At 42.5% G+C, this 26,252-nt stretch overlaps 2 protein-coding genes across 5 annotated transcripts in view; both read right to left on the bottom strand.

The window, feature by feature from the left end:
- Positions 1-452: 452 nt before the first annotated feature.
- Positions 453-3,937, bottom strand: LOC140073480 (uncharacterized). Of its 4 annotated transcripts, none has more exons than XM_072119367.1 (2): positions 3,306-3,937; positions 453-2,855 (listed from the first exon to the last, which is right to left on the bottom strand). In XM_072119367.1, the coding sequence occupies exon 2, from the start codon at positions 2,755-2,757 to the stop codon at positions 754-756; it is 2,004 nt and encodes a 667-aa protein (XP_071975468.1). In that variant the 5' UTR covers positions 2,758-2,855; positions 3,306-3,937; the 3' UTR covers positions 453-753. The 4 variants fall into 4 exon arrangements, with proteins under 4 accessions (XP_071975468.1, XP_071975465.1, XP_071975467.1 ...); XM_072119364.1 differs by having other exon boundaries at positions 453-1,056; positions 1,129-3,663; XM_072119366.1 differs by having other exon boundaries at positions 453-1,261; positions 1,511-3,663.
- Positions 3,938-13,166: 9,229 nt separating this feature from the next.
- ADAD1 (adenosine deaminase domain containing 1) overlaps positions 13,167-26,252 on the bottom strand; it is a 34,630-nt gene continuing 21,544 nt past the window's right edge. Inside the window, exons 7-12 of the mRNA XM_072119363.1 lie at positions 20,477-20,603; positions 19,876-20,046; positions 18,170-18,399; positions 17,568-17,805; positions 16,162-16,294; positions 13,167-13,783 (exon numbers count right to left, since the gene is read on the bottom strand). Of these exons, the coding sequence (XP_071975464.1) occupies positions 13,670-13,783; positions 16,162-16,294; positions 17,568-17,805; positions 18,170-18,399; positions 19,876-20,046; positions 20,477-20,603 (1,013 nt within the window). The 3' untranslated portion in view covers positions 13,167-13,669. The remainder of the gene's footprint in view (positions 13,784-16,161; positions 16,295-17,567; positions 17,806-18,169; positions 18,400-19,875; positions 20,047-20,476; positions 20,604-26,252) is intronic.

The raw sequence follows: 26,252 nt of genomic DNA, 5'->3' as shown, positions 1-26,252 counted from the left end.
GATACTCACCTTTGATTTGAAGTGGCGGCTCCCGGTCCTCGGCGGCGGCTCCCGGTCCATTGTGGCGGCTTCTCTCTTCTATCTTCACGTGCCGGCAGTCGCGTCCATGCGACTTGCCAGCGGACGCACAGTGCGATGCGGCGGTGTCGCCGCTGATGACGTCATCAGCGGCGACACCGCTACATCATATTGTGCGCCCGCCGGCAAGTCGCATAGACGCGACTGCCGGCACGTGAAGATCGAAGAGAGAAGCCGCCGCAGAGGATCGGGAGCTGCTGCCGAGGACCAGGAGCCGCCGCCGAGGACCGGGAGCCGGAGGGTGAGTATTAATTTTTTTTTAATTAACTCGTGTATAAGCCGAGATTAGGTTTTTCAGCACATTTTTTGTGCTGAAAAATTGTGAATTAGACTCACCGGTAATTCGGTTTCCATCTAGTCCTCCATGACGGCCCACTAGGAGGATGACCCTTGACCTCTGTAGGGACAGGAAGCAGAGAGGTTAAAAGCCTCCCCCCACATCCTCCCGCCAGTGTCTACCAAATAACTACACCAGTGGAAGATACAACATATTTTTATTCTGTCTTGTTAGAATCACATACAGAATTTTCAAAGAAGTGAAAGAAACATGGGAGGGAAAAATATATAGGCCGTCATGGAGGACTAGATGGAAACCGAATTACCGGTGAGTCTAATTCACAATTTCCATAACGTCCCCCATGACGGCCCACTAGGAGATCTACAAAATTAGTAGAGTTAGGGTGGGACCACAGCCTGGAGAACCTTCTGACCGAAGGCGAGATCCTGTGAGTTGGGTAAGTCCAGCCGATAGTGTTTTGCAAAGGTGGATGAAGAAACCCAGGTGGCGGCTCTGCAGATTTGTTCAAGAGAAGCGCCCCTCTTCTCTGCCCAGGAGGCGGATATGGCTCTGGTGGAATGGGCTTTAAGGTTAGGAGGAACTTCCTTCCCTTGTTCTGTGTAACAGGAGGCTATGGCAGTCTTTAACCATCTGGCGATCGTGGTTTTGGATGCCTTTACCCCTTTGTTCTTCCCCTGAAACTGAACAAAGAGATTGTGATCTTTGCGCCAAGGTTTCGTAGCTTTTAAGTACTCTAAGACCGAGCGCCTTACATCCAGGGAATGCCACTCCAATTCCTTGCTTGAAGAAGGATTCCCGTAGAATGATGGAAGAATTATTTCTTGGTTCTTGTGAAACCTGGACGCCACTTTAGGAACAAAGCTTGGATCCAGAGTCAAAGTTATCCTGTCAGGGAGAATACACATATAGGGTTCTCTAATAGAAATGGCTTGGAGTTCCCCCAGCCTTCTAGCTGAGGTCACAGCAACTAATAAGGAAGTTTTTAAGGTTAGGTTTTTTATACTAGCGTCTTTTAAAGGCTCAAAGGGAGGCCTGGAGAGAGCATCTAGAACCAGGGAGAGATCCCAGGAGGGAACCCGTTTCAGAACCTGAGGCCTAATTCTATTTGCAGCAGCAATAAATCTTTTGACCCACCTGTGGTCCGCCAGGGGTTGGTCGAAGAATGCGCTCAGAGCCGAAATTTGGACTTTCAAAGTGCTAGTAGAAAGACCAATTTCTAGTCCTTTTTGCAGGAAGTCTAGTACCTGTAAAATATTTGGGTTAGACTGAGAGGGGGGATTAGCCCCACAAAAGGTCACAAACTTTTTCCATATCTTATGGTATATGGCGAAAGTAACCTTTTTCCTACTTGCCTTCAACGTAGTTATTACGGCCCGAGAGAGACCTTGGGACCTTAGGAACTCGAACTCAGGATCCAAGCCGCCAGACGGAGTCTTCCTGGATCGGGATGGAAAATCGGACCTTGGTATAGCAGGTCCTTCTGAATCGGTAGAATAAAGGGTTGCTGGACAGATAGGGACCTCAGCAGTGGGTACCAGCTTCTTTTTGGCCAGTTTGGGCAGATCAGGATCACCCTTGACCGGTCGAGCAAGATTTTCCTGAGTACTCTCGCAATTAGGGGAATTGGGGGAAAGGCATACATAAGACTTCCGCTCCAACGATGGCTGAACGCGTCCAAGTGATCTCTGGACTCGCCGGCCTCCAGAGAGAAGTATTGTTGGCATTTTGAATTCTCCCTCGTGGCGAATAGGTCTATTTGGGGCATGCCCCAGACGCTGGTTAGATGTAGGAAGATTTCCTGGTTGAGACACCATTCGTTCGGTAGGATCTCTCTCCTGCTGAGATAATCCGCTTCTCTGTTGAGGGATCCCTTCAAATGGGTGGCAGAGATGGAAAGGATGTTTTCTTCCGCCCACTGGAAGATGGTACGAGCCAGACTCGATAATACTGGAGATCTTGTACCCCCTTGTCTCCTTAAATAGGACACTGTCGAGACGTTGTCCGAGAGAATGTGGATATGATGATCCCTCAGATAGGCTGTGTTCGATCTTAGCGCTTCCCAGACCGCTCTTAACTCCCTGTAGTTTGAGCTGCTTTTTGCTTGGGCTAGAGTCCAGGACCCCTGCTCGTAGTGGGAAGGAAGGATTGCTCCCCAGCCTGAGCTGCTTGCGTCCGTCACTATGGTGATGGTTGGGAGGTGGTGCCAACATACTCCTTTCTCTAGGTTCCTTGATTCCATCCACCACAGCAGGTCCCTCTTTACAAAGGAAGGAATCCGGATCTTCTTGTCTAGACCTGAAGACTTCCTGTTCCAGAAGGTTAGGATCCAACTCTGAAGGATCCGAGTATGGCTCTGACTCCAGGCGACCGCAGGTAGGCATGCTGTGAGGAGCCCCAGGATCTTCATCGCCTGTCTGACTGGTACAGAGTCCTTCCGTCTGAATGAACGAATCTGATGCCTTATGTTGGATATTTTCTCCTGAGGAAGAAAAGACATTTGGTGAGTTGAGTCTAGAATGATCCCTAGAAAGGTCTTTCGAGTGGAGGGTACTAAACTTGATTTTTTCAGGTTGATTAACCACCCCAACTCTGTTAAAATTCTTAGGGAAGACTCTCTTGCCAAGATTAGTTTTTGTTTGTCTTTCCCTATAATTAGCAAATCGTCTAGGTAAGGGATGATTGATATGTCTTGTAGTCTTAAAAAGGCTACCACCTCCACCATGATCTTGGTAAAGACCCTTGGAGCCGATGAAATACCGAATGGAAGTGCACGGAATTGAAAGTGTAAGACAGAGCCCTCGGGAGAGAGAACCGAGAATCTTAGGAATCTCTGAGATGAGGGGTGAATAGGTACATGGTAATATGCGTCTTTTAGATCTAAAGTGCACATATAGGAGCCTGTGTGAATAAGTTGGGTAGCTGTTCTTACCGACTCCATGCGAAATCTTCTGTAAACGATGAAGCGGTTTAGCTCTTTCAAGTTGATAATTAGGCGATTTGATCCGTCTGGTTTTTTGACAAGGAACAACGGGGAGTAGAATCCCAATTTTTCTTGTTCTTGAGGGACCGGCACCACCACTCCCATGTGGATTAGATGAAACACTTCCTGCCAAATGAAGGAATGTGTAGAATGAGAGAGAGAGGGTAAGGGAGCGACAAACCTTGGAGAAGGGGGGGGTGATGAGAATTCTATCCTGTAGCCTGATTCCAAGATAGATAGTACCCAGGGATTCGAGGTGACCTTTGTCCACTGGGATAGGAATCCCAGGAGACGCCCCCCCACTCTGGCGTCATTGTTTCTTGTTTCCTGGACCCTCTGGGAGGTTAGAGAAAAGGAACCCCCTTCCCCTTCCTCCTTTGGGATAACTCCACCGTCCTTGCTTACCTTTGCCACGGTAAGTCTCTCCGGTGTTCCTAAAAGGACGAAAGGAAGATTTCTTGGGTACTGTTTTGGACTCTGGAAATCCCCTTTTTCTGTCGGACGCCTTTTCGAGTATAGCGTCCAATTCGGGTCCGAACACAAAGTCTCCGGAGAAAGGAATGCTGCACAATTTGGATTTAGAGCGGATGCCCCGCTCCACTGTTTCAGCCATAAGGCCCTCCTGGTGGCATTGGTAAGAGCTCCTTCTTTTGCAGCAAACCTTATTCCTTCGGCAGATGCGTCAGCAAGGAAGGCAGTAGCAGATCTTAACAATGGTATGCTTTCCAGTAAGTCTTCTCTGGGAGTACCCTCCCGGATATGGGACTCTAATTTCCCCAGCCAGAAATATAGTGTTCTTGCTACCGAAGTGGCTCCTAAGTTCGATTTTAGGCTTAGCATGGAAGTTTCCCACGCTTTCTTTAAAAGGGCTTCTGATTTCCTGTCCATTGGGTCTCTTAACTGAGCCGAATCTTCAAAGGGCAGGTCCATCTTCCTAGAGACCTTGGAAACCTGTACATCAACTTTGGGGAACGAGTCCCAATCCTTTGACTCTTCAGGGTCGAAGACTAAGCGTTTCCTGAAATTCTTAGAGACCGCGATTTTCCTCTCAGGGTCTCTCCATTCCTGACTAATTAGACCCCTAAGGGTATCATTGAGGGGAAAGACACGCTGTTTCCTGGCTTTGAGTCCCCCAAATAGTTCATCTTCGCGAGAAAGAGGGGGTTCCTCGTCCTCGAGGTTCAATGTATCTCTCATAGCTTTCAGAAGATCGTCCAGATCCTCATTTTGGAATAAGTAGCGGGAACATGTTGCTTGCTCACGATCCTGATGATCCTGGTCTCCCGCCAGAGAGCAGGAGGGAGAGTCTGAAATACACCCCTCTTCTTCCTCTGAGGAGGAAGCCGATACTATCCGAGCTTTCTTACGTGGGGGTGGGGCTCCCTGCGTAGCCGCCGCCACTGAAGAAACCACCTTCTCGTCTATAAAGGACTTAAGCTCGTCCATAAAAGACGTTTTCTCCTCCCGCATGAATTCTTCTATGCAGAGTCTGCAGATCGGTTTCTTATAGCCCTCTAGTAGTGTACGGAAGCACATACTGCATTTTTTAACAGGAATCCTGCTTTTTTCAGGTTTTTCTCTACTCTTTTCCTTTCCTGATTTCTCTTCCTTGCCTTTCCCCTTAGAAACTTGCTCCTAGGGAAGGAAGGCAAGGAGACAATGACTTGGAGCTCACACAAAAAACAGTTGTATATGTTGCCATACAGCACCACTCACGTGCACCGGGGGGTGGAGTAGGCCCAAGTCTGCCTCATCAGCCATTATGATGTCTGGGACGGCCGGCCAAGAAGAAAACGAGTCATAGACCTCAGACCAACTGACTACCCGCTATTTGAGGATTTAAATACCTGCATGGGGAGCCCATCCCCCTGTCGGTGGCTCCTACTGCGTCCCGCGCCCGGTCCGCGGTCACTTCCGGTCGCGACCGGAAGTCGTCATCGAACAGGGGGAATTCTGGGAAACGTAGTTTCCTGCGTCCGCGCGAGAGTCTGGTGACCAGCCCGCCGGAGAGGACGCCAGCCGGAACGAAGATAACTTCCAGGGAGAGCCCGCAGCCGCCGGGCTAACCGAGGATCTGTCCGGAGGGGAACTTGGACCGCAGTCGGCGTAACCCCAGGTAAGGCTTGGTGAGTATGGAGATCCTTCTCCGTTTTTTTTTTTTTTTTTTCAAAACGTCCCCCCCCCCCCCCTTAGGAGGAGAGAGACCCTCTCTTGACCTGACCCCTGTAGGGACAGGAAGACACTGGCGGGAGGATGTGGGGGGAGGCTTTTAACCTCTCTGCTTCCTGTCCCTACAGAGGTCAAGGGTCATCCTCCTAGTGGGCCGTCATGGGGGACGTTATGGAAACTCGGCTTATACACGAGTATATACGGTAAATGCAAAAGATATCAAACAAATCTGACCAGTTGAATAAAAGACATACCTGTCCCATGATCCCCACAACTAACCCAAGTACACTTAGCTCCCTGCCCCTTACCATACCGATAAATGACTCGTGACAGATAGCAAGGCAAAAGCAGCCTTAACTTATTAATTAACATAAATAACAGGTTATTAAAATTTGAATATTTTAAAACATCTTTAAATAACAAAATGCAAAATACAGACTGTGATGACAAGGCCTCACATGGTAACTACAACTTCCAAGTATGTGCATGCCTCCCACCACACCAAGCCAGTCCAAGAGGCTGACAAATATGTTGCATGTACTAAACCGCACCTGAGTGAAGTTGGCCCCCCCACCTTGTTCAAATCAAACAAAATTGGTGTCAAACGTTTGTGCTACGTTTGTGCTGGTTTGTGCAGCAGAAATTTTTGTTTGTGCCAACATCGTTATCGAGATTTTAATGAAAGTTTCCAGAGGTCATCAGAGGTCAACCAGCCCCCCCACATTGTCCAAATCAAACAAAACTAGTGCCGAACAATTCTGCTACGTTTGTGCTGTGCAAATTTTTGTTTGTGCTGCTTGTTTTGAATATATGAACAAAAAATTAAAGTTCAAAAGTTCAAGCAGCCCCCCCACATTAACCGAATCAAACAAAACTGGTGTCAAACGTTAATGCTACGTTTGTGCAGCAAAAATTTTTGTCTGTGCCACTATAATTTTTAAGGTATGTTCAGGTGTTTGAGGTGTTTAGGATGAACTGGTAAAAAACAAACCTAGTGACACTTCCCTGGCTTGATCACCAGGGGGAGCTAGCAAACACATTGTACTTTGGAAGAAATGAACTCTGATGACCTCTGCAAAAAATCATGAATATATTAAAAATGATAGCGGCACAAACGAAAATTTTTGCTGCACAAACCAGCACAAACGTAGCACTAACGTTTGACACCAGTTTTGTTTGATTCGGTTAATGTGGGGGGGCTGCTTGAACTTTTGAACTTTAATTTTTTGTTCATATATTCAAAACAAAAGCAGCACAAACAAAAATTTGCGCAGCACAAACGTAGCAGAATTGTTCGGCACCAGTTTTGTTTGATTTGGGCAATGTGGGGGGGCTGGTTGACCTCTGATGACCTCTGGAAACTTTCATTAAAATCTTAAAAACGATAGCGGCACAAACGAAAATTTCTGCTGCACAAACCAGCACAAACGTTTGACACCAATTTTGTTTGATTTGAACAAGGTGGGGGGGCCAACTTCACTCAGGTCTAAACCGCCCATGTCTGTGGCCATGTTAAAAGTGGCATTCAATACTCAAACAAATGTGCAGTTTGTACTCTCCCAAAATTCCAAAGTATTCCCCATTAGCTTCCCCTCTAAGGTCTTATCCCGCCGCCACAGACAGATGTAACTCCTTACTCCTGGCTGTCCTACCAAACTTAAAAGGCGCTTCAACTCGTTTTGATATTCAATGCCAAAATGTCAGTCCTGATAAGATTTAAATGCACCCCAGGTCATTAGACTCCAACTCCGGGTGCTTAACACTTACACCCCATGCCTAGTAACAAATTTCGACACTGCTTTATTAATTGACCTAGCTCAGTTAAGCCTTGTCGAGCTTGTCTCCAAAAAATTCTCAGAATTTTCCGATCATACAATTATCAGGCCAGGATACACTGACTGCAATTGTAAAATGTCAAACTTCACATCCTTTGTTATGTCCACAGAGTTATGCATCCCGAAACAGTTTCCCCCCTAGGTGATTCACTAATATGTCTGGCATAGCATCCATCCGGGCATAATAATGAATGTGTCTGAGCAACAAACCCCACAACATCCCTCTCACCCCTAACCACTGGACAATGGCACCTGACCCCAGGATATCTCATCATTCACGGACTTAGCCAGCGGATAGGACAAGTGATGGATGCACCTAAACTTATAAGGCTCCTTTTTCTGCACCACACCTATCAGTGAAATGTGAAGATATGGCCACGGGGCCAAGGGCCTGCCATCCTGCTTAACTCAAGTTCCCTCATCAATTTTTCCCAAACCACCTTGGGGGGTGCTCAAAAAACCTTAACTAAAACCATCTGCTAACAGAGCAGCTGCCCTCCTATGCGGATATCTACTTAGGAAGGGAAGCATCTGCTCTGCTTTCACTGGGGTCTTCACCTTTTCTAGCAGAATCAAAGGAACGGGGCGTGGTTCCCTTAAAGCACGTGACGTAGCTGTGACTGCCCCCTCAATGGGAGCATTCATGCAAATCTACATGAGCCTTCATTATATTTCCAGCAACACCCAGGTCTAGATGCAATCGCACATGCTTCACAGGACTGCAGTGGCCACGTTGGCTCGTGGTTGTAATGAAAGGACTGTGGAGCCACCCGAGCTATCATTACCTTCATCCACAAGGCTATATCGTTGTGGTCCCACGCGCATGGAGGGCCTTGTTGCTCTCCTTTGACGGAACTGCTCATTGTATTTAAGCCAAGCAACTCCCTCGTACGACCTATATGCTTCCCCAATTGAGTCCATATAACTGTAAAGGGCCGAACAATGTTCTGGCACCTTTTCCACAACCACGCTGGCATAAAATGCACAAGCCTGAAACCAAGTCTGAAGAATTAAGCGATAACGCCGTTTATCCTCATCCTCCTTCTTGCCCTCCTTGACCTTTATTCACATAAAACCTTTCAACCTGCAATAATGAGAAAGTATCAACATATTCCTCCCTCCAAATCTTCTCCTTAACCTCTTGTTTAAGGTGAGACCCAAAAGGGCACTCAAAGCAAGCATAATTTTCGCATTGCGTTCAACAAATGACTACCGGGCGCAGCGGGAGACGCGTAGACCATACTGACAACGGAGAAGGGTCAAGCACTTACGACAACAGCAGCTGTGGAGCGCACAGTTTAAACAACTCCTGAAAGCCCTGAAATACCTGTGACAACAAAATTTGAGAATCCCTCACGCTACCTGCCACTGCAGGAACCCCAGCTAGGCTCTTAAATTGCCCCATTCTTGTATCAAATAAGTCCCAAAACAGAGCATGCTAAGCCCAGACTTACTTTTGGGACTAAAAAGTCGCACACCACAAAAAGTCGCAAAAGTGAGACTACAACGGCAACTCTTCACATGTATGACAAAGGGAAAAAAACTTAATATACATTGCAATGATTAAGTAGGCCAGCCTCAGGAAACTTGAAAAAGCGGCAGCCGAAAAACTACGATACATTTGCCCCCATGTCTCGTTCAATTAAAAGTCACAGGAGTTGACTGATGGTTTAATGCAGGTCTGGGAGGAGATCCCTTCAGGAGAAAATACACTGCCTCATCACAAACATGCCCCACTGTAGGGAGGTCATACAGACTCATAGAGGCCGCACACACTACTGAGCCTCATTTCCTTGTCTTGAGGTTAAAGACCTCATTGACCTCCACTGAAGTCTGAAATTTTAATTTCCTACTTTGATTTTCAGCATTATTCCAAATCCAGACCTCCACGGCATATTTAATTTTCTTACACTTGATAATTTTTTAATGTTTTATTGTTCTAAACCAGGGTTCCCCAGTTCGATCCGGGCCCCGACACTTGGCGCGCCAGCGCCGGGCCCTCACGGCCTGCAACAGTCGGGCAGGAGCCTCCGTCCGTCCGGAAAGGAAGCTCCTGCTCGTCACTGTATAGTGCTCGGTGCGGCCGGAAACGGCCGCTCGAGCACTATTACTGGAGCGATGTGGCCAGAATATCGCACATCGCTCCTTGAACTAGGCTGCGCGGCCGCGCGATGACGTCATCACGGGGCCGCGCACCCCTTCCTTCCCGGACGCGGCAAGAAGATAGAAGACTTAGGTGAGTACGGGGTTTTTATTTTTTTATTAAAAAGGGCAGTAAAAAGATTGTGGCGACTGGGGTCCAATAGTTAGTTATGAGGGGCAGAATAAGAAATAATTAATTATAAGGGGCAGCTTAGGAAATAATTATGAGGGGCAGCACAGGAAATAATTATGAGGGGTAGAATAGGAAATAATTAATTATGAGGGGCAGCAAAGGGAATAATTATAAGGGGCAGCTTAGGAAATAATTAATTATGAGGGGCAGAATAGGAAATAATTATAAGAGGCAGCTTAGTAAATAATTAATTATGAGGGGCAGCAAAGGGAATAATTATAAGGGGCAGCTTAGGAAATAATTAATTATGAGGGGCAGAATAGGAAATAATTATAAGAGGCAGCTTAGTAAATAATTAATTATGAGGGGCAGCAAAGGGAATAATTATAAGGGGCAGCTTAGGAAATAATTAATTATGAGGGGCAGAATAGGAAATAATTATAAGAGGCAGCTTAGTAAATAATTAATTATGAGGGGCAGCAAAGGGAATAATTATAAGGGGCAGCTTAGGAAATAATTAATTATGAGGGGCAGAATAGGAAATAATTATAAGAGGCAGCATAGGAAATAATTAATTATGAGGGGTAGAACAGGAAATAATTAATTATGAGGGGTAGAACAGGAAATAATTAATTATGAGGGGTAGAATAGGAAATAATTAATTATGAGGGTCAGCATAGGAAATAATTAATTATGAGGGGCAGTATAGGAAATAATTAATTATGAGGGGCAGTATAGGAAATAATTAATGGTGGGGGCAGCATAGGAAATAATTATGAGCGTCAGCATAGGAAATAATTAATTATGAGAGGCAGTATAGGAAATAATTATGAGGGTCAGCATAGGAAATAATTAATGGTGGGGGCAGCATAGGAAATAATTTATGGTGCGGGTATAGGAAATAATTAATTATGAGGGGCAGTTTAGTAATTAATGGGGGGGGAGGCATATTCAATAATTAATGGAGAGAGGTCCCAGTATATTAATTAATTAATTAATTGGGCCAATATATAAAATAGTTCACAAGGGGGTGCAGTACCGGTATATTAAAATAATTAATTGAGGGGGGTGCCAGTGTATTATGGATGCGGTCACATGTACCGCTATTTATTTTTAGACTTTTGTCCGGCCCTCCAACGGTCTGAGGGGGACAGTGAACGGCCCCCTATGTATAAAGTTTGGGGACCCCTGTTCTAAACGCATTCCACAATGTTGTGGCAAAATTTAATTCATTGAGATCAAGTTTGCGGTATTTTAGTGTTTATTTTGATCAATGTATATTTTTATAGTTTGTACTTACAGAGCATTCAGACTACTCGCAAGTGTTACAATGCACACCAGAAAGATGTCTGATGCTTGTAATAATTTCCACATCACAAGTCCTGAACTGTGCCTAATTAGACCGGCTCTGTATCCGTTGGTCCTTTCAGAATATGGGATCACGGATTGTTTCGGACTTTCAAACCATTTTGCTTTTAGGTAATGGCTTCTTAATTTACAAAGTGGAGATAAAATAACAAACAAGTAGTTGTTGATAGCTTTCACATGTGTAAAAAGTTGCCGCTACTGTTTTGAAGGTGATCGCTTCTTTAGCATTGTTACTAAGGAAGAAACAGTTACTTTCAAAATATATACAGTGCGTGATTGGGGATGGGACTTGGCCTGATTGCATTTGCGTTTCAAGGGAAACTAATGCGATCGGTAACCAGCCCCCGTGTCTTGTATTGTTTAACTACTTCATTACCGATTTTTTACTTCTCTCTTTCCACAAGCCATATGTTTTTATATTTTCCATTTACAGAGACATGGGAGGGCTTGTTATCTACGGAACAAATTGTATTTTCTAGTGGCATCATTTCTTAATTTTGTTCATTGTACAGGGAAGCTGGAAAAAAAAATTCCAAATGTGGTAGAATTGCCAGAACACAGGTGCACCATATTCCTGCAGGCTTTATTTTCTCCAACATCTTTTCTTATGCAGTCCAAGTAACACCTCACCTTTATTCGTTGAGCCGGTACGATCACAGTGATACCAAATTTATATATTGGTTTTATTATGCTTTAATACTAAAAAAAAAATGTTTTAAATCTTATTCTTCATTTTGCCATATTCTGACATGTCTATTATTTTGCTTATTTAATTTTTTTTTTTTTTTTTTTTTGTGCTCCAGGGAAAGAGGGGAGATTTGATTTTTTTTTTTTTTTTACTATTATTTCAGGCCTCCTAGGATAATTTAAGCTTAGAGTGTCTAATCACTCATACAGTAAACTGCAATACAATTCTATTGCAGTATATTGTGTATATACTACTTCTGTATTACAGTCTGTCTCTGATAGACTGTAATGCAGATCGATGAATGACAGCTATGGGAGCCTTAATCAGTTTCCCAGCTGTCATGGCAACCAATAAGCACCCTCTAATAGCGTTACAAAGGGGGGCGATTGGCAAACCAAGATGGAGGCGCCCATTGGAAGGAGGAGAGGCTGGTCATACTGTGGGGATGCGGAGCTGAGAGGGAACTGTGCAGGAGGAAGGGAAATTGCTTATACTGAGGGGCTGAGGAGCTGGTTAGGATTTTTTTACTGATTTAGAGGCAATTGGGTGTTGCAGAAATATTATTTAGTGACATTTTCATGTTAATGGTATATGAAATTAAACAGTCACTAAATAATCTTGATATCAATTGATGCAGCCGGCCAAATCCCAAATAAAGGCTGTACCTACTATCGTAGTGGATGGGGGAACTTCATTTAGCAGTTGTCTGTGTGTGCAAAGTATACATATATTAAATATTTTACCCAAAAAGCATTGCCACAAAATACAGTATATGTAATGCAACACATCAGAATCTTCTGTTGGATTTTGGGAAAAAACAAAAACACTACAGGCTATCCCGATATGGATTCATAATATGATCATGTGCTTTAAAGGGGTGACATGACTTATTCACTGTGCTCAGGATAAGGGCCTCTGGATTACTGGAGGCCCTAGTGGTTAGACCCCCTACCTGCAGGCACTAAGAAAAAAAAGCTATCTAGTTTCCATTGTGAATGGAAGCGCTGATGTACAATCATTTCTTTCACCTTAACAGGATCACTGTACTTTCTGTTACTCCTGCAGAAGCATCTTTGGTTCATTAACACAGGACTTTTGTTTTTGTGGTTATAGAGGTTTCAGGTGGTTGGCATTGAGATTATCTACCTGCCGATAAGTAACAAGTGGCGTTCAAGGAAAATCCCAAGAATGGGAAACTGCTAGCAGTTTCGGCAATAAAAATCTGAAGACAGTGTTTGGTAGCCAACTTGGAGATCTGTGTAACCATATCTCTTTTGTGTGTGGAGTTATTTCAGAAGAGGGGAGTGGTTGTGCAGAAGTGCAATGAAGACATCTTACCCAGCAGTGCACAAGACTAAAATCCAGCTAGAATATAAATACATTTTTCACAGTCTTGTCTGCTGCTTTGCATGGACAAAACAGCTGCCAGATTCCCTTTACAATAACAAAACAAAAAAGGAAAGAAATACAACTACTCAAATGTTATGATTTCTATATTAGTTACATAAAAACTCTTTCCATAAATGTGGAACATAAGTAGCTTGTTTACAGCATTCAAACAAAATAGAAGAGAAAAAAAACACAAAAATCTTTGTAGCCCTTTTAAGATTCAAACAATTTTGAGGGGAAAAGTATGTTTAGCAATTTTGTTAAAGAGGACCTGTCGCCCCCGAAAAATACCCCTACCAAATATGTTCCCCATAATCCTGTCCCCAGCCCCTTTAAATTTATTAAATTTTTTATTACAATTTGTGTGCGCAAACAACTAACTAACTAACCCGACCTCTTATCAAATTGTAATAAAAAATGTAATAAATATAAAAGGAGCTGGGGGCAGGATTAGGGGGAACATATTGGGTGAGGGTATTTTTCGGGAGTGACAGGTCCTCTTTAACAATGAGCAACAGGAAAAGAGCAACCAAAAGAGATTACAATTTAAATATAACTGAATATTACAGTTAAAGCTGAATTAGAACGTTCACATTGTGAAGTTTTCAATACTTTTTGGCTTCACGATCCAAGGTCCAAATCCTTGCTGCTCAAAATAGGACTTCAGCAAGAACTTTGCTTCTTGGTAGGATCCAGAAAGGTTCTGTAGGTAACAATCAGAATTTCATATAAATTAATGTATAACTCTGGACACAATGACAGACACAATCCGATCCTGATGGACCGCATTGACTATAATCAGATCCATTCAGTTTGGGAGTCTTCTTGTTGGAAAAAAACCCCAAAAACCTACATGAAGGACGTTCTGCAAATGATGTTCCTAACATAATCTCCACAGCAGAAGTTGGCACAGCATTAGTATCTGTGTAACGCAAGGGTTGCATAAGGCAGGATATTTACCCATGAATAACACACACCAGCTTTCTTTAACCTCTTCATGACGGTCATACGGCTATATAGGTCTAAGTGTCATATGAAACAGGAGAATCTCCCCTTTAATATGATATAAGGATGGAATATGGATGCTTCACAGAACCAGAGATATCCACCAGCAAATATATACTATTTTATGTACAGCTTTCTATTTCAGATTGTAACTTTAAGAGTGGCTATCACTTTGCAGAAGTACATGCACCCTCTGCATCTGTAGCTGAACCTGGGAAATGGTGATGGAATAATTCTGTACACATTTAAAACTTTAAACTTCTCAAAATATATTTTTAGTAAAAATTATGTCCATTGCTACACTTTTATATATTTCCCTAAGGCTATATTCACACTGCCGTTGCCCGCCCGTACCGTAGCGGGCAACGGCAGTGTACGGGGAGAGGAGGAGGAGGTTAGCGCAGCTCACCCCCGCCCCTCTCCATAGCAACCTATGGCGCACGGCGCCGTATTACGGGAAAAGATAGGACAGGTCCCGTAGGGTGCCGTGCGCCCATTACTGCCTATGGGGGACGTATATCGGCCGTATATACGTCGGCCGTATATACGTCCCCCATACGTTAGTGTGAATGTAGCCTAAGAGTGCCATTATTCTAGGGTTCAATTTTTATATGCTTTATGTTAGATTGCTACACTGCTTCCACAGCTGTAATCGTTTATGTAGGGCTGAGCTATCAAATGTCCATATTTTCAACCCTCTACTGTGGTCTGCTGCAGCCCAGGAGCATCTGATAGAGCCAAAGAAGAATAGTTTGCGCGTACTGTTAGTACCCAATATGCTATTAAAAAAGAGAGAGATATGTAGTGTAAGATGGGATTGGATATGCAGATTTTTGTGACAACCAGAACTGGTGAGTGGAGTTTTCTATAAATAACAAATAAGAAAAGACTCCCAATCCTTCTACAGAGCAGCAAAATCAAGAGAAACTTTTGTGCTCTACCCCTTAAACCAAAGTCTGAAATAAATAAGGGTACAGGAATTCAAAGTTTGCCTGTGAAACACGTTTTAATAAGTTAATCAAGAAAGACCATACATTTCTTCAATTGGAGGTTATTAAAAAAAAATTTCTTGTATGAGGATAATTTTCCATTAATGTAGTCATATGGTCCCTAAAGGGCAGCTGTCCTTGGATACAGAAACACAAGTTGTTTGTGGTGCACAGTTTTCCCCTTAAGGAGCTACTCACGGTATAAGACCGGTTCACACAGTCTTTGAAAAAGTCCACAGAAATAGAGAAAATAATTTCACTATGACCGGAGCTCCCAATAATATTCTTCTCATTTATTCCACCGATGAACAGCACCAATCCTCAGTTTCTCCTGCTGAAAGTATGTCACCATTCAGACTAGCACCATCAAACTCTCATCATCCTCCTTTAATTATATTGTAGCTGGAAGAAAATAAGCAGGCAGACGGTGTGGTACGTTCCAACAAAGTTAAAATGTATTTCAGTTCATCATACTAACAAGAGTCAAAAAAAATGTGCATATCACAAGTCAAAATAGTGGGACGCTAGCTTTCTTATCCGCCCGACCAAGGGATTCGCTGGCAAGGCTTCTTAACTTTGTTGGAACGTACCACACCATCTGCCTGCATATTTTCTTCCAGCTACAACATAATTAAAGGAGGATGAGGAGAGTGCGATGGTGCTAGTCTGAATGGTGACATACTTTCAGCAGGAGAAACTGAGGATTGGTGCTGTTCATCGGTGGTTTAAGATGGAATAACGAATAAGCAGAATAATATTGGGAGCTCCGGTCATAGCTCCGGTCCAGTCTCTATTTCTGTGTGCTTGGATACGACCACTGTTGCTGTTATCTTGAGATCTGAAAAGCCTATCCTGACTCGCTCACTAAAGACAAAAACAAAAGTATATTACTACTTTGCTAAGTTATATTAGCTTAACTTATATTAAGTTTACTATCATCTGTTCTACTGATTTATGCAATACATTAATACCTAATTTACAAATATTCCTTATAATCAGCAAAAATATGTCCTAATGTGTATTTAATAAATCGAAAGCCAACTCTACTACTGTATCAACAGTCAATAGCTTACTCCTGTAAACATACCTTTGCTTTATGATAAGAAAGGCCACGATATACATCATCTTTTTTTGCTTCTTTAACAAGCAAGTTGAATCGGCTTAACATTGCAGCTTTGCAAAGACGGCTTGCCATTGAGCGACCACTTTTGAACGGGGAACTATAACAATAACAAAACATTTCCTTTTTATCAAATGTAATTTCAAAATATGCGTTCTGACACTTCTGCACATGTGTCTTTATTTGTGCTTAAAAGGAACTGGTCTGCAAAAATTGAACTTATAAACCACTACCAGTATTTTGTCAAGTAGTTAAACGCCTTCTAGATCATGTTTCTATTATGAAACTGGGTGGTGGGATCATCCAGAAAATCAACTCCAAAGATGTACATTGGATGAATAAAGTCATAGATGTGGAGACTATTTAAAGTCAATGAGGTAGATTCCTGATGACAAGGTCCCATTAACCCTTAACCGACACATGACGTAATACTACGTCACATGCCGGGTGCGCGTGCACGGAGAAGGCTCACGGGCTGAGCCATCTCCATAGCCGGTAAGTCTTTGCTGCATATTGCCAGCACCAATTGCGGGTGTTTTCCCTTTGATCGCCGCCAGCGAAGCTGCCGCGGGTTAAAAGAGAGAAACTGAGGATTTTCGAGGCTGCTTCGGGTTAACCCATTCATGTGCTATCAGCACATTATAATGAATGAGGAGTCAAATCCCCATATACTGCCATACTGTAATCAGAAAATTTAAAAATAAAGTAAAAAAAAAAAAATTATATTAAAAAACCCCTAAAACCTCAAATCACCCCCCTCTACCTAGAACTGATATAAATATAAATGAAAAGTAAAAATCATAAAACACATCAGGTATCGCCGCGTCCGATCTATCAAAATATAATAACGGTTTGTACAGTCCTAAAAGTGATTACATTGCAAACGTGATCAAAAGCCGCAAAAAACTACACCTCCCAAAGCTCTGTACGGCAAAGTATAAAAAAGTTATTAGAGCCAGAAGACACCAAAATCCCCCCAAAATTTTTTGTACAGGAGGTTTTAATTTTTGTAAATTTATGAAAATATTAGTAAACCTATACAAATTTGGTATCCACGTGATCGTACCGACCCAAAGAATAAAGTAGTCATTTGGGGCATACAGTGAAATCTCTAAAATCCAAGCCCACAAGAATACGGCACAAATGTGTGTTTTTACCAATTTCACTGCATTTGGAATTTTTCCCCGCTTCCCAGTACACAGCATGGAAAAGTATATACCACCATTTCGAAGTGTAATTTGTTATGCAGAAAATAAGCCATAACACAGCTCTGTACATGGAAAAATAAAAAAGTTATAGATTTTTGAAGGTGTGGAGTGAAAAATGAAGCGGCGTTAAGGGGTTAAAAGTTGTCAGAACTATATAATGAATACCTTTCAGTGATTTTCCCTTGCATTGCATCCACAATTTCCAGTGAACTGTCTCCTTGTGACCAATTCAAGCTGAGTCTGTAATTTCCACCAGCAGCCTGAGTTTGGTGGACCGCACTCACAATGCTTATGTAAGGTCTATTTACAAGGTAAAACATAGGCAATCTTGAAGTTAGACTGTCATCAATTCGCCGCTTTATAGAAACTTCCAATCCTCTTGTGTCTATGCAATGTGCATCACCTAAAAATGGGGAAAAAAAAGATGTATATTGCTTCAAATAAATTCATTTCTGTGCAATACCTGACATTTATGTTTTTCTAGTCCATATGGTACCAAAGTTTAGTTTTACTCAAGCAGATAGAGAGAAATGTAAAGGGGTTTTCCATGATCTTTGTGGGGTTGTTGCAGCCACTCTCAGAGAAAAGAGCTGGACCTCTCTTTAGAGTTGTTATACCCAAGGGTTGCCAACTGGTGTAGGTCTCAATTCTCAGACACCCACACCCCTTCCAATCTTATATTTATGATTTATCCTATGGATAGATCTTCAATATTATTCAGAAAAACCTCTTTAAAGATAGCAAACACTTGTAGAAAATCTACGTACCAACAATAATATTGCTGATGTACACCGGCTGTATGAAGATGCTTAAGAGTGCACCTTGAACTCCCAATACTTCCCATTTTGTTAGCTTGTCAGTGGGAGACATACTGCTTATGTGAGTAGTAATGTCACGAGGGAAGTAGGCTACAGGATAATTCTTGTCCTCCACTGAAATATGAAGGCTTAATCGGTCATTTGTTTCATGAGCAGACAGAGACAGCGGAGTAAGCGATCTAGAAGGAAAAGAAGCAAATTCCTTGTAAATTCTTGTTACAAAAGCATGCTACTCTGCATATAATAATTGTGTAACCTGTGCTATAATATGGCTGGCCTAAACTTTCCTTCTTTGCCATTTCATCTTCTACATTAGGTACAAACTATTTTGTGACATGGTGGGTTTTGTCTATTTGTCCTTGTTGCCATACCCCCACATTTTTTGACTTGGTTTTCACTGTAGGTTATTACTTTACAATATGTAGGTGGGACAATGCAGTTAAAAACATTTAAGGGATCCTCTCACCAGGAGATCCATTCTTAGCAAGCCCCAGTCTGTATATCTGTGTATATATATTATATATATATATATATATATATATATATATATATATATACACACACAGAAAAAAAAATATTATATATTACCTTACAATGCCATGTGAGCAGCCACTAGTCCATTCGTCCCCTGGAAGTGGCTAAAGAGGAGCAGTTCCCCTCCACCCTTAGGAAACCGCCCCCCAAGTGTGTGCCGCCTGTGCATGCAGCATCTTGTGGATTGTGTGTCCGGACACACACATGAAATTTGAAAAGGACACTCAGAGGAGCAGTTTCTCAAGGGTGAGAAACTCTCTAGCCACTCCCAGGGGAAGCACACAATCGTTGTTATAAGGCTGAAGTTTATGCAGCTGTCTCATGTCTCTAAGCCTAGAAACCCTGAAAAAAAAAAACTTAGAGCAGGTCCTATGCTTCACCATGTTTGCGGCTCTGTACTCTGATAGAAGTTTGTATAAAACATGGCTGACAGGCAGTGTATCATCTGTATTTGTGGTGGCTTGCTACATAACACTAGGAACACACACGGGTCTACAGTGAAGCCACACAGTAGAGGCACATTTACTTACCCATCCGCAGAGTTCACCGAAAGTGCGCCCGATATCCTGCGTGTGTAGCTTCCCCGCACAGGTCCGACGGAGTTCCCCTTCTTCTTAGTGGTGCACGTAAGTGCATTGTCTTGCGGCACAATTTGAAAGTTAAATCCCACTCTCAGTCCGAATAAAAAAAACAATCACATGTGACACAATGCCAGCACAGACACCTGTTAAATACCTGTCCAAGCAGTGCAATGCCTGAAAACGGAGAACAGTCCGATGAAAGTGCGATCCGCGACCCTTAGTAAATGAGCCCCATTGTTTTTGTGGGTGTTTTTACGTTTGCAATAATGGGCCGTGTAAAATCTGATAAATCTGTCAAGTCAGTTTGCTCCGAGTGTCAAATGCTGAATGCAAAATCGGGCATAAATTCTGCCTACTCTTCAGACATACACCTCACATACTCACAGACTTTTGGTGCAATGTACTGTACAAATTGCTAAGGCGTCTGAAAACAATGTCTTAAACCCTTTATAGTGTGAATGTAGCGCAAGGCAACAGCTTTCTGCCATTGACAGATTGATACATTTGCCCCAGTATCTTTTCAATACTCGAAATACTTACAACTGTGAATTGGCTTGGGCAGCTCCTTTAGGAAGCTGATTCATGTACAGGTAGACATTCAGATTCTGCTTCAGAGCAAGAAGATCAGTGGCCTCCTCTCGACAGAAGATAGACCTTTTCATCAGGCTGCTATTTCCACTGAAGTAGAGGAGAAGCTGTCTGTAGAAATACCTAGAAGCAATATCTTGACAGTCAAATTAAAGGACATTTTTAAAATATTTAATTGGACAGGAAGAGATGATGCCACGTGCAGTGCAATCTCATGCTATTCATTAGGATTGACCACTGAGACCATGGAATGTGTACATGGCATCACTTCGGGTATGGCAGAACATGCAGCCCCAGAGATATGTGCGATGGCTCCAAGAAAGGAGAGTACATTTTTTATTTCTATTTTAAACAAATATATGAACACAAGCCTATTTATTTTTTAGTAATGGGAAAATTAGTTAACATAATCAGGGGGGGCAGGGACAAGTCACCAAGATAAAACTGGACGAACAGCTCCTGGGTGACAGGCGACAAATGACTAGATTGACGATATATAAAAATTACTACAATAGAATCCAGTGTATTACAGTGTAAGAAGGGATGGAAATACCTTAGTAAGGAACGTCTAGCTGAAACTATAGCATGGGAATCATGAACAATTCTCCCATCGTTTTGAGTGTTCTGTCCAAAATTTAACTCTCCAGTGCCCAAAGCAACTACTTCCCATTGTTGTCCATCTAAAAAAGGAAAAAAATAAATAAAAAAATGGTATGGTAGGAATGAAGAGAGATGTGTGTTTGTGTGTGGGGAAGGGGGGGGAAATATGAAGGGGGGGGGGGGCTCCATAGAAAGCATGTGTAAAGATTTGAAGATGCAGCAAAGAGTAAGTACATACTCACATATTAAAGCGAACCTGTCACAAGGAATGTAGCTTGTGACAGTTTCCAATAGCCTCTGCTATGCTGGATTTTAACCTTTATGAGCACATGGACCTAATAGTATGTTCTTGCTGGAAGATACTTCCTGCCAGCGGGACACTCTATTACGCCCAACTTCTGGCACGACTCACGAGCAGAGCCAGCACCAGAAGCAGAGTGTGTCAGCTGTATATCACAGCTGATGCTGCGCTCTAACAGTCATGACCACAACGTGCAAGGGTCTTCCTCCTACGGATCAACCCCCTCCCCAAAGCCACTTACCAGGGATCCAAAGCTCTTACGGGCAGACCCCAAGGTATGCCAATTGCCCTGGGGCTGCCCGATGTCCCCAGCAGTCCGGGCTTGCTTGTAAGCGGTCACATGCCACAGTTTACACTGCACTACAATTCATTAGTATTGTAGAGTAGTATTGGACTTGAACCTTCAATAAGAGCATCGCTGGTTTAAGTTCAAGTTTGTATACAGAAAGAAAAAAAATAATAAAAAAAACAAAAAGTAAAACATTAACCCCTTAACGCTGAAGCCACTTTTCACCTTCCTGACACGGCCCATTTTTTCAAATCTGCCCTGTGTCACTATAAGTGGTTATAACTTCGGAACGCTTTAACATATACAAGTGATTTTAAAATAGTTTTCTCGTAACACATTGTACTTCATGTTAGTTGAAAAATTTTGGTGGTATGTTTTGCATTTATTTATGAGAAAATCAGATATTTGGTGAAAATTTGGAAAAATTCTCAATTTTCGAAATTCAAAATGTTGTACTTTTTCCATACATAGTCATAACCGCAAAAATACTTAATAACTAACATTCACCGAGTGTCTTCTTTATGTGGACATGTTTTTTTATGCATAGTCTTATTTTTGTAGGATGTTACGGGGCTTTGAACGTTAGGTGCGATTTTTCACATTTTCATAAAAAACGCAAAATCCTGCTATTGAGGGACCTGCTCAGGTTTCAAATCACTTTGAGAGACCTAAATAAAAGTAAAACCCCATAAATTACCCCATTATAGAAACTATACCCCTCAACGTACGTAAAACAACTTTTATGAAGTTTGTTAACCCTTTAATTGTTTTACAGGGGTTAAAACAAAATCGGATGCAATTTTGAAAGGGAAATTTTTTTTGGCTAAATTAATGTGTTTTTCAAAAAATGTACAAATTCTCAGTGGATAAAATACCAAAACGCTCCACAAAATTTGATACCTTATCCCTCCCGCGTATAACAATCCCCCATATGTGGTGGTAACCTGCTGTATGGGCACACGCCAGGGCATCAAAGAGAAGCTGCGCCATTCAGAGCAGATTATGCATCGTCACCTTTTTATTGGCTATACAATCTTTATTTTTTGGGCAATTTGGAGATATAAGGGCTTATTTTTTGCGACATGAGATGCACTTTACAAATACTTCATTTTAGTGGGTCATTAGCTAATTGATGAGGTTTTATTAACTCTTGAATGTATGGGTAAAAAGAAAATTGTCAATTTTGGTTTCCTTTCTTTTTGTATATTTTGAAGGTCGTACACCGTACACTAAAAATACTATATTATCTTTATTCTACAGATCACTACAATTACGGTGATACCTCATTTATATAGTTTTTCATTTATTTTTACAATTTTACCGGAAAAAAACTAATATAGAGGAAATCTCATTTGTTTTTGCATCGCCATCTTTTCGGAGACGTAACTTTAATATTTTTTGGTTGACAGAGCTAGTTTAGGGCTTATTTTTTACGTGTTGAGTTGTTCTTTTCAGTGGTATCATTTTTGCGCACTTAACTTTTTTTGATCACTTTTTAGAACATTTTTGTGCAGAGATTTTATGAAAAATGTACATTTTTGGCGTGTTTTTCGGGTTTTGTTTTTACAGCGTTCACCGAGCGGGTCCAATAATGTTTCTGAGTTATTGTACGGATTATTACGGACGCGACGATACCAAATATGTGGGGTTTTTTGGCGATTTTGTGTTTTTCTCCCTTTATTGCATGTGTATAGGGAATATTTGTGTTTAGGGGACTTTAACTTCATTTAATTAATTATTTTTATTCAAAAATGTTTTTATTTAATGTTTTTAACTTTTTTTATTTAATTTTACAGGTAAGCTTGAAGAAGCGATCCACGGATCGCTTGTTCAAGCTATTCTTCACATTACACAGTGTAATACAGATGTATTACACTGTGTAATGTAACACCGCATGCTCAGTGTGTTACAGCCGGGTCCTGTCAGAAGGCACGGACCCGGCTACAGGAAGGAGATCGCGCAGCCCCGGGCACCGGCAGTCCCGGGGCTGCGATCGGAACAGCGGACCCCCCCGGTAAGCGCCGCGGGGGGGGGGGGGGGGGTCCAATTCACTTTAAATCCCCCCTAACATGCCGCGGTCAGCGCGACCGCGGCATGTTAGGGGTTAACACCCGCGATCGGAGAAATCTCCGATCGCGGGTGTTAGAGGCAGGTGTCGGCTATAATATATAGCTGACACCTGCAGCTTCTGGCCCCGGCTCCGTTTAGGAGCCGGGGCCAAAAGCATGACGTAATAGTACTGCATTTTGCGGGAACGCACCTCCCGCGATGCAGTACTATTACGTCAAATGTCGGGAAGGGGTTAAAGGACGCAGTCTGTTTATAGCTTAAGGCTCAACCCCATTTTCTGGGTTCTGACTTGCGTCTCTTTATATGGTTATAACTTTTGAACACTGTCACTTATCTAAACGATTCTGAGATTGTTTTGTCACCACATGTTGTACTTCATTTTAGTGGTAAAATGTGGCTGATAAGTTTTGCGTTTATTTACAAAAGAAAAAAAATGATGATTTTGAAAAAAAAAAAAGATTTTGAAATAATTGCGTTTTCAGGTAGATAGATTTATCACCTAAATAAGTTGCTGAATAACATTTCCCATACATTTTCAAAATTTTGGAAATGTCTGGATAATTTATTTTGATGTTGCGCAGCTTACAAATCGAATATCAATTTTCCGTATTTTAAGAATTGACTATTTGGCGGATAAATACAGTTCTGAATGAAATTTTACATATTTAACTTTAAAAACCCTCTATATAACCAACTCATTTTCAAATCTGTACCCCTCAAACTATCAGAAACAGTTTTTAGGAAGATTGTTAACCCCTTGAGAACTTCATAGTAATTGAATCAAAATGGAGGTGAAATTTAGAATGGTCAAATTGTGCCAGTTATATGTTCATTCAGCCCTAAAATGTACACATTTCCAAAAGATAAAAAGAGAAAACCCACCATACAATTTGTTATGCAATTTCTCCCCAGTACAGAGACCCCCCGTTACCTGTTTTATTGGCGCACAGGGAGAGAGTAGGGAAGGAGCGTCCTGCAGCTGCCAGAATTTTACTTTCCTCATTGGCCCCTTTTGCAGGCTATAACATTTTCACTCTTTCGTTATTGGGGCCATGTGATGGCATTTTTTTGCGGGATGAGATGCTTTATCCAGAAAGAAACCTAACTCGGCTAATACTTTTGTCAATAAAAAAATTTTTACACTGTACTCGCCTTTCTGACGACCCCCACAGATCCTTTTCTTGTTTCCGATGCTCTGGTGCCTCTTTGGGTCCCCTCGCAATGCCGCCGGCTCACAAACAATGATTTCGGCAAGCGGCTTACATCATTATGTGTGCAGGCTGTGCGCGAGAAGCCAAAGGACCCGAAGGACCCAAAGAGGCACCAGAGCATCAAAAGCAAGATGAGGTCCTGCAAGAGGGATAGGGAGGGTGTCGAAGTACAGGTTTTTTTTAATTAAAAGCTTGGCATACACGAGGCAGGGGCTGGCAGGCTATATGCTGGGGGATATGGGCTGGTCAGTTTTATGCTGGCTGGAGGCTGTGAACAATGCATTTCCCACCGTAGGCTTATACTTGAGTCAATAGGTTTTCCCAGTTTGTGTTAAAATTAGGCTTGTACTCAAGTATATATGGTAATTTGAAGTATTTGAAAACAATCTCAAAATCAACTGGATATGTTAAAGCATTCCAAAGATATAACCACATTTTGGCTACATGCACACGAATGTGTGACCGCCTGGCCGTAGACGAAAGGAGGAGGGGTGACCTCTTCCCTCTCTCTAGAGATAAACGGCGCCATAATACGGGGTAAGATAGAACGCGTGTGAGGCACCATAGCCATTGCCACCTATACGGAAGCCACAGCCACAAGCTTGCGTGCGTACGTACATTCCCCCCGACGGTTGTGTTCATGGGGCCTTATAGTGACACAGGGCAGATTTGAAAAATGGGGCTGGCTCCTTCAGGCCAAAATAGGCAGAGTCCTAAAGGGTTAAAGGACATCTGACATTAGTTTTATTGATGGTGGACATGTCCTTCTAAGAAGTGCCTGAGGACTCCTCAAGACATCTTTTATTACAACTCTATACGCTGCGATTGGGAATTACAGAGTTATGCCTGCGTCACTGGAGAGACTTGTGCTTTAATTTATTCACTCCCCTCTAGTGCTAGCAGTTCCGCCCTTCACAGTGCATAGATCAGATGACCGATTAGACTGCTAGTGCAAAAGGGGGAGTGAATAAAATATGAGGTGCGCCGAGACACACCTGTAACGTCCCAGACTAATAAGCTAAATTTGTATTACTAGATTATAATTACATTGCCGCAACCTCGGCGTAAAGAGTTATAATAAAACTTTTTAATAAGACACGTCTACCATTAGTTAAGCTTAAAAATGCCTTTGTCAGTATTCTGAATTATTTCAGTAGTTTATAAAAGTTAAATTCACATTACCTGGCTCCCTTGCAGCTGTGTGTGATAAATCCCCAGCTGCAGGGCAGCTGCAGCCTGTGTGTGCCTATGTCAGTCTCCTCTACTCCGCATTTATGCAGCTCCCTCTCCACTTCCCATCCTGTGCATTGAGCAGGCAGGGTAGAGAACCAATACATGAGGAGACACAGGCACACACTGTCTGCAGCTGCCCCCTTCCCCGGGACTCGCCAACATGCTGCTGGCAGGGAGCCAGATAATATTAATGAAATGTATATAAAAACTACTGAAATTATTCAGAATGCTGACAATGGCATTTTTAAAAATCTTCACAGCATAGGTCAGTGATGGCAAACCTTTCAGATACCGAGTGCCCAAACTACAACCAAAACCCGCATATTTTTCGCAAAGTGCCAGTGTGACAATTTAAGCAGTAACTTATTACTCCATGCGCTGTCACAGGTTTAAATTGTATAGGCACCAGAGGACACCAATAAAGTAGAAAGAAGGAGAAGTAGCTTGGATTATCTTTGTAGCTTCCTTCTTCAATGGCTGCCTGGGACTGCAGGAGGTGTGAGTCCTGCCCTGGGGTGATGGCAAGGGTGCCCATATAGAGGGCTCTGAGTGCCACCTCTGGAACCCGTGCCATAGGTTCACCACCACTGTCATAGGTTATTGGAACCTGTCACCAACTAAAAAT

The sequence above is a fragment of the Engystomops pustulosus genome, chromosome 1 (genome assembly GCF_040894005.1).
Source record: "Engystomops pustulosus chromosome 1, aEngPut4.maternal, whole genome shotgun sequence".
Classification (NCBI taxonomy): Eukaryota; Metazoa; Chordata; class Amphibia; order Anura; family Leptodactylidae; genus Engystomops; species Engystomops pustulosus.
The sequence above is the reverse complement of the archived record's forward strand: the minus strand, read 5'-3'. Positions and strand labels throughout refer to the sequence as shown.